A 9,226-nucleotide genomic window follows, 5' to 3' on the forward strand; every position below is an offset into this window, starting at 1 on the left:
AGGTGTGAAAATACTGTCAATTTAAAATTTGTGAGGCAATATTCGGGAAGCCTTCTCAAGTTACAAGGTGAGACAGACTACTGGAAAGGTTAAACACTGAAAAGTGCTGGAGCTGATCAGCATTGAGATTTTTCTGCTCTAACAAACAAATCTCTATAGGCTGAGCTGTAAGAGTTTGTAAACTGCTTTTCATTGAAGCTGAGAAACAAATATGAAAATATAGAATATTAATTAAACAAATCCGAAGGTGTAGTTCATTCACCTGTGACCAAAAACATTCAGGTGAAGAAAAACAGAAGAGCATTTTCATAAGCTTTAGCTTTCTTTTTCCCATTAATATGTCTTTATTAGTTATACTGACAGAACAGATTTTGCTACCCTATTCTTCCTCCTCCGTATTGAGTAAGCATCTTGCACTGTAAATGTTTCTTGTAAATACCGTGGGATTTCTTGCAGGCAATTTTGCAACAATTGCAGAGACTTGGATATCTAATGCTATTTCAGTTGTCCAGTTTAGAAAGCCTTTTACAACTTACTTTTAATTATAATCCTGCACTTAGATTTCCTAACATAATCACAGAACAAATAAATTTTGAAAATTCTGGGATGAAGTTCTCAAAGCTGTGATCCCCAGTGGGTGAATATATAATCTGTCTTATTCACTAGACCATTCCTAATCCCCACTGATGCTTGTTGGAAGTGATGGGTATGTAATTTAAGACAGAAACTCAGTCAGAAAGTAACTCTGCTCCCACTCATTATGCCATAAGCCTCACTACAGTAATTAGAGAACCTTATTACAAGTCTTCTCAGCAGTTTGCAAGCCAATATAAACAAGCAAGCAGGCTTGGAGCCACCTGAAAACTGTACAACTGTTGTTATTTTGATACAGAAATTGTCCAATATATCAGTTTATATTTGGTACACAGTAACAGGACTTCCAGTCAGGTTAGCATATGGATAGAGTCTGCTCTTATCTATCTGAAAAGATCATGCTGATGTAACATTAAAGAAAAAGATCCTGAACCACAAGTCATAGAAGTCTAACCTACTCAAAAATTAGAACCTTTCGTCATCACTGATGACTTCCCACATTATTTTTGACATCCTTTCATTTTTAGGGGGCTTTTTCTAGTTACTCCAGAAGGGCATTGAAATGGAAATTGATGACCTCCATCAACCACAGATTAAAGAACACACCTTACCTTGTTCACAGAGAGCACCTATATAGCTTGGCAGACACAAGCAAGTGAAGGTGTTGAGGCCATCTATGCATGTGGCTCCATTCCGACAGGGGTTAGATTGGCATTCATCAATATCTACAACATAAAGATAAAAGTGTTTTTATAATCCACCCAGCTCCTAGAAGGGAAATGTTCTTCACCCTTAGTTACACTTGTGACTAGAACCAGATCAATTCAGAAGGACAAAGTATTAAAAAAGACCCAAGTGGTCACTGTGTAGCTGAGAAAGAAGGCATACGATGCAGTATGCAGCATCTTCCTGTACTAGTGGAAAATTTGACTTGTGTATGTGACCATCGCACAGAAAGTTCTCATTAAGCACTGGGCACCTCAAATGTTTTCTTTTCCACCTGGAATACTGCATGCAGTTCTGGTGCCCTCAACATAAGGACATGGAACTGTTGGAGCAAGTCCAGAGGAGGCCACAAAGTTGATAAGAGGACTGGAACATCTCCCCTATGAAGACAGGCTGAGGAAGCTGGGGCTGTTCAGCCTGGAGAAGAGCAGACTGTGTGGAGACCTCAGAGCAACTTTTCACTATCTGAAGGGCCTACAAGGAGCGGGAGAGGGACTCTGTGTTAGGAACTGCAGTGACAGGACAAGAGGTAATGGGTTCAAACTGAAGGAGGGAAAGTCTAAGTTGGATATGAGAAAAAAGGTTTTTTTTGTGAGGGTGGTGAGACACTGGCACATGTTGCTCAGGGATGTGGTCACTGCCCTGACCCTGGTGGTGTTCAAGGCCAGGCTGGATAAGGCCTTGAGCAATCTGATCTAGTGAGGAGGTGTCCCTGCCCAGGGCAGGGGGTTGGGACTGGATGATCTGTAAGGTCCATTGCAACCCCTAAATTCTATGATTCTGTGATTCTATGAAACTCAAGTATTGGAATTCTTATCATATAACATCAAACAGACTGCTAATTTCAGTCTGCAAATCAGCAGGTCCCAGCATCTTATTGGTTTGCATTTCTCATTTCTTTCTTATCTAATCTTATCAAGATAAGCACAAAGCATCATAAAGATAATATCACTAAATCAGATAGTCAGATAGTAGCATTCATGGTCATGCAGAGCAAAAAAACCCATTTGCCTTCCACTCCTCTGCCTGCTAAATTCCCTTGCCTTCACCTTCTAAACTGAAGCACAAGTGCATTTCATATAATGACTTTGTGCATGTGTTTGCACGGGTTATAAGACAGTATGTCTCTTCACAAAGATCATATGATGCTTTCTAATGAGTGCTGTTCTTCTGGAATGATCACAGCTTAAACCTCCATGCAAATTGTGCAAACTTTGCAGTCCAAAGTGAAATGATCCATTCATTAAAGTATAAGAGGGAAGCTAAACATATCTACAGACCAACAAAGAACAACTAGGAGTAATTTCTGCATCATGTAGAAGCATTTTAACAAATAAATTTGTATTTAAAAATCTACTCTGTACAAATTTTATTCTGGTTCTTACTTGCTTTGAAATCTCTCAAATTAACATTTTATGCTTTATATCCAGGATATCTCTGAATAGAGGGGCTAAAAATGTTGAGGTTTCCTTTATAAGGCACCACAGATCATATTTTATATGGCAATGGTGTGTGGAGTGTCCAACACCAATTTGTTAATGAGCCACTAAGAGTGCTATGGGAACAAGAAGTAGATATATTATTCTTCTATAATCTGGAAAAACTGAAGGAGAAAATTATTATCTCTGTCCTCTGGTTGGCACCCATGAGATGCCACATTACTTGACAAAGAAGAAGATTGAAGATGAAGCATCTAAAACTCGTATGTACCCTCAATAGCCCACTGGGGAACAAGCAAATTCATGACTGTGAGCTAGGAAAGCATAGAAAACCATCAACTATTTTCTAAATCACAACAAAAAAACCCAAAAATTTGTGCTCTGTCTCTCAGAAGACAAGTAAACCCACAATAGTCCTGACAACTATGCTGCACTGAAATCAACCTTTGGGTGTGGTTGTGTTTTAATTCGCCCAAGCTATATATATGAAGAGTCTAACTCATTTTAGCAACAATACATGAGTTAGGGTTTTTTCATTCAAGTTTGGCAGGTAACAGTGTAACAGACAAATCCGTGATATTTTTCAGGAAATGAAACCTATAACTTTTCAGAGGTCTAAACCATCTGTACACTAAAGAGCCAACCTACCACTTTTGTCAAGCTTTGGCTGGTTTTCTGGAAGGAAAAGCTGGTTATTTTGAGTTTTACAGGTGGGTCTGTTGAAATCTGCAGTCATAGCAGGTACACACAGATATCAGAGTCAGCTTGAAGAGATCCTCAGCTAGAATTGTTACCAAAATACTAATTTAGACCAAAGATGCATATGATTATGATCATATCACAGGCTGAGGGAGTTGGGGCTGTTCAGCCTAGAGAAGAGAAGGCTGCGTGTAGACCTCAGAGCAACTTTCAGTATCTGAAGGGCCTACAAGGGAGCTGGAGAGGGACTCTGTGTTAGGAACTGCAGTGATAGGACAAGGGGTAATGGGTTCAAACTGAAGGAGGGAAAGTCTAGGTTGGATATGAGAAAAAAGTTTTATTTTGTGAGGGTGGTGAGACACTGGCACAGGTTGCTCAGGGATGTGGTGGCTGCCCTGACCCTGGTGGTGTTCAAGGCCAGGCTGGATGAGACCTTGAGCAACCTGATCTAGTGAGGTGTCCCTGCCCAGGGCAGGGGGTTGGGACTAGATGATCTGTAAGGTCCATTCCAACCCTTAAATTCTGTGATTCTATGATAATTCAAATATCCTGGGAAAATATCAAGCATTCAGTCAGTACTCAGCTTCCCAATCACATTTGGAATTAGATTATTTTACCAGCCTTTCAAATAATTACAGAAAGCTCTTCCAAATATTAATGTTTATTTGGTTTATATGGTGTATTTTTTTACTTTAGCATTCCAAATTTCAGTTCCTGCAGTTCTCTGAACCTCTGTGTGTGTACACATGTGTGCACTTCATGGGGAGAGAGAAAAGGGGCAAGATTTGCTCAATTCCACTCATTTGCTCTTTAGTAAGGACTCACTGTAGAATTTTTTCAAATGTCCATGTATTCTTCTGTATCAAAACACATAACGTGTGCAGATTTCATGTACAAAACCTTTATAAATGCTCAGATAATCAGTACTTAGACAGCATGAACTTACCTAGTTCACACTGCTCACCATTGAAACCTGGCAGACAGGTACAGATGTAGAATGAACCACGCGGGTAGCAGGTCCCACCGTTGAGGCAAGGGTTGCTCTTGCATGAATCTTGGCCTGTTAACCGAGTAGAAAAAGAAATAAGACTCTATAGCTTCAAGGAACAGGTGCATTTTGTATTTTTGGCTGATGGTTCAGGCTTTACTGTAGTTAACATACTCAGCTCCTGAAAATAAGATGAGCTTCATAAAACAGTAAAGCATCATCATTTTCAACTTCAAAACTAACATTTGCTATGAACCAGTGTAAATTACTTTCAGACTTACACTTTTTCACAGCAATTTGCACTATATTTGGCAGTCATGATACTCTGTTGAGGATTTAGTTTGCATGACATGACAATTAATTACAGCTGAAAACAGTTAAAACATATGTGAAATGAATGGAAAATGCTTTTCTTTTGGACAGGGTTAGTTTGTGCAGAATGACAGGGTACACAGAACATACTGACTGGCTGCTGTTGTTACAATTTCTTTTTTTAATCAATCAGTGTCCACAACATCTTGTTTCTTTTCACACGTCTCCCACCTATCTTTCTTAAAACATGTTTCAAGAATACAAGTAAAGATACTGAATACATTTGTAACTCAATGAAACATTAAGATAAAAGCTTACCTTCTGTGAAATCCTCAGTTACGGGAGTTATTTAAATAGCTTTTCCTTGCAGAGCTTTATGCCTTCTAGTGATGTTTATTTCCACTTAGTTTAAATACCTAGGTATTTGCATTTGATTTCACGCCTAGGAGCACTAACTCACACAAACAAGTACGCAGTAGAAAACCATTTCTAGATGTTAGCTTCTCAGAGTTAGAGGGAAATGATGAAGACAGTCCTTTTGGGATATGAAAATAAAGCCCTGGCTTTGAAAACTTATAAAATGGGTAAGAAAGTTCTGTAAATCAGAGACCTGAGAAAAAAACCAAGATTTTTGATTGCATTTTCCTGAAATATCTGACTATGGTTTATGAGGAAAAAAAAAAAAAAAAAAGATAAGTAACATCTGTTTTACCCTTGCAAATTAGGCATTCAAAATCTTCTTAAAGTACCAAGTTCCCTATCCAGCCACAGGAATGCAGAAGGTGCATCTGAAATCCTCCAGCAAAAAATCCTGTACATATAAGTTTGGGATTGTAATTAAATAATTAATGGTTTCACTTTGGAAGTTTTGAGATGAATCTGATCGTATCCATACAACGTGGTGCTTATTTTAGGACTTCTTCACTGAAAATCACAAATATAGGGCTATGACAAACACCTTAATGGCTGTTTATTGTGTTTTCTGTTTGTCCTGCTACGGACTGGATATTTTCCCTGTAAACAGTTTCAAATTGACAACTGCCTGGATTCCTTGAGGGAAAAATAACAGAAAACCCTATAAAATTAAGCCAGTTCAATTCTTTTCTCTGCTGTATCTAAATAAAATATGAATTGAAGTGACACTACTCATACAGATCCTACCCACGTCATCCATGTAAAATGGTATCTAATAACCATTATGGAAAAAAAATTCAGTGGCAAATGGCATCTAACAAAAAGGTCTGTAATTGTTAAGAGACACTATATCAACCAGTTAAAGGTACAGACAGGCTGAAAACATGGTCTTATTCTTCTCGGCTGGAAAAATTTTTTAGAGAAAATTCTGTTCCTAAAATGTGCATTAGAGTTGCTTTCTATGTTAACTTCAAGATGCTAAAAGCAACCCTGCCTGTAAACCGATTACGTTAAGTACTATCATCACACTAACACGGAAAAGCTCTCAGACACAATTATCTGTTAGAAACTGTAAAATTAAATACTTGCAGCTGAATCCCCTACCACAATCAATGTTACCTTCCTCTTTTAGAACTGGCTGGTTACCTCAAGTCTGATCCAGAGCTCCAAGGTGTAAACACACATGCAAAGTCACTGGGCTTGAATATTGGTACCCCCATCCTCCTTCACTTTGTAGGAGTTAGAACCACGCTGATTTCACAGCTTGAGCATCACAAAATCTGTTGTTATTTCACCTGGTGCTCTGATTTTCACACCTCTTACCAGAGTTAAGGCAACACTTTTACAAATATCACAACATACATAACATGACAGTGATCATATTTGCAAGTTACCTGGAATTTGCACTGCTGTGCCTTCAACTGAACCCACACTGGTGCCAATCTGGAAATCTGATCCATTAGTGACCTCCGGAAGGGAAAATGATGAGGTTACAAGTTCAACAGTGTTTGTCTCCTCAGAACTTATGGTTGACTGCTCATTTTGATATGGACTGTTTCCAGGGGCAATGCTGTTTGTTGCAATGTTAGAAGCAATGGTCGTGATCTCCCCTCTCCCAAACAAAGCTGATTGTGTTTCTGTGCTTACGTCCAAAAGTTGGGAAGATGAAGTTAGCATTGTAACTGCTTCCTGGTCAGGTTTAAATGGTTCACTTTCAATGCTGTTGGGTGGATCTGAAACAGGTGTGGAAACAAGCCATGGGTTCTCTCTCTCCGTGCTCCAGTCTTGTCCTTGATGGGGATTATTCACTCTCCCTGAGGAAGCTTCAACTTTTATTGTGCTACCTTTCGGAACATGTGTGCTCAGTCTATTTCCAAAATTCAGAAAAGCAGTAGGCAAGACATGTATTGATGGAGAATCTCCAGAAACAGTAGCTTCTTCCTCAACAGCTAAATCAGTTACAGGAGTTTCTGTCTCCTCCGTCTGGCCTGTTACAAACCCGTTAAAGTGAGGAGTACTTTCTGAAATTGTGCTTTCTGAAACAGTCTCAGGAGAAAGCTCCAGCAGAGAAGACTCCATTGTGTCAACAAGTTCTGTAGTGGGTGGTTTGTATGTTGCAGCAATATCAGAGCTAACCTCTTTGAAGGCTCCTTCCAATGAATCTGATTGATCTGAATCCTTCAATGATGATGTCGTTGGAAGAATTTGCTCAGGATACTCAGATACTCTGTCAACTAACTGAACAGTGACTGAAGATTTAGGAGTTTGAGGAACAGAATAAAAACTCACTGAATCTGTTTTGTCATACGCTGCTGATGCTGATTTTGTGCGAACTGTGGGATGATTTTCTGCTTTCTTGCTAGGTGATACAGTTGTCGGTTGGGATGCATGCTGTGTGGTGACAATACCTAACTCAAGCATGTCAGTTGTTAAAGCCTTTTCTGGCTCAGTAGTTAAAACTGGTGTAAGAGAAGGAATCACAGGCTCATTATCAGCCAGTTCTTCTTGGTCTATTCCAGAAAAGCCAGAGACAGAGATTGTTTCACTTTGATCTGCTGTTACTTGGTTGTTTGCTGACGTATTCAGCTCGTAGGTGTCTTCTGTGGCGCTGGTTGCAATATGTTCAGACACACCAGGTACCTGAGGACTTGCCAGAGATGGTATTGTAGGAAGGAAAACGCTCAGCTCAGGGAGTTCAGTAGTGGTGAAAGTTTCTCTTGCAAACTTCATGACATTCCCTGAACCCAAATCCTTGTCATCTGTTTTTGGTGTGTGCCCAGATGTTACCAATTTACTTGGTGGACTGGAAGTAGTCCAAGAAAGACTGTCACCAGATCCAAATGGCTTCTCTTTGGCTATGGAAAATATAGGTCTTGCATTGTATTTCTCCCCTTCAGCTGTCATGCTATCATCATTGCCATATGTTGACTGTCTAACAGGATTTGGCGTTGTCTGCACACTTATTATATCTTCAGGCGCCAATTTTGAGTGATCCATGTCTATAATAGTTGTTTCTTCTGATGGGATTTGAAGTCGTTCTTCGATTAGAGCAATATCGCCATAAACAGAAACATTCAATATAACACTTCTTTTATCATCAATCATGGGAATAATTTTCTCATATATCCCAGTATCACTTGTTAGTTCTTCTGATGCGGTTGTCTTTGGATGACCTGCAGCTGGATTTGCCACAATCTCTTTTTCTTCTGTAAAAAGGGATGATAGTCCTGGAATCACAGTCTGTGATCCATCTATTGGTGCCTCTGTGGACAGAACTTCAGAATAAACATGCCCAGGAACACTAGATGAAACATTTAGCTCTACTTTTGATACAGAGGATATTGACAAATGAGTAAGCATGTCAGGGGAAGATGAATCTGAAACACTAACCCAGCCAGATCCTTCCCCAGAGCTTTCAGGTAATACTCTGCCTGACATTTTTGTTGTTGATGTTACAAGAGATTCTTCTGTTTCAGGATTAGAAGGTTCATTCAGTATAACATGCACTGGAATTATGACACCTTTAGTCAGAAAATGTGAAGTTTCCTCTTGAGAAACAGCTTTAGAAGTAGCTGTTGTCCTATCTGTTCCATTTTCTCCTCTCCTATAGTCAGTTTTCTTATGGAGAGGTTCCTCATTCACAACAAAATAATGTGTCGTCACTTCATTCTCTTTAGAGATGAAGCTCTTGGAGGTATTTTCTCCTAAATCTGGGGAACTGGTATAGACAGAAGCAGGCAACCGGCCTCCAGTTTCTGATGGCAGCTCAGTTGCAGCACTTGTAACTATTTCATTAAATTCAGCATTTTCTTGAGTGCTTCCTCTTTCAAAGTCTTGTGTCTCGCCCATTGAAAGCTCAGGTCCTGTATTTGCAGGATGTGAAATGTGAGGACTTGAAGTACTCTTGATTTCTTTGATAACCAATGGCACTACAGAAGGAATAACAGCAAGGTCATCTCCCGAACCCTGTCCTGAAAACAATGGATCACCAATCAGCTCGGTATTCGTCCGATTTTCTTCCTTAGGTGTCAGGAGTGTTCTGGGAACATCTTTT

General features: G+C 39.5%; 1 protein-coding gene across 1 annotated transcript in view; it reads right to left on the reverse strand.

Annotated features, from left to right (window-relative positions):
* Positions 1 to 1,205: 1,205 nt before the first annotated feature.
* The window catches only part of LOC103797681 (versican core protein-like), a gene marked incomplete at both ends in the record, with an annotated part of 10,828 nt that continues 2,807 nt past the window's right edge, over positions 1,206 to 9,226 (reverse strand). The window contains 3 exon segments of the mRNA XM_009069906.1: positions 1,206 to 1,319; positions 4,405 to 4,518; positions 6,567 to 9,226. The exon segment at positions 6,567 to 9,226 is cut by the window's right edge and continues 21 nt beyond it. Of these exon segments, the coding sequence (XP_009068154.1) occupies positions 1,206 to 1,319; positions 4,405 to 4,518; positions 6,567 to 9,226 (2,888 nt within the window).

Source organism: Acanthisitta chloris, unplaced genomic scaffold (assembly GCF_000695815.1).
Source record: "Acanthisitta chloris isolate BGI_N310 unplaced genomic scaffold, ASM69581v1 scaffold43290, whole genome shotgun sequence".
NCBI lineage: Eukaryota > Metazoa > Chordata > Aves > Passeriformes > Acanthisittidae > Acanthisitta > Acanthisitta chloris.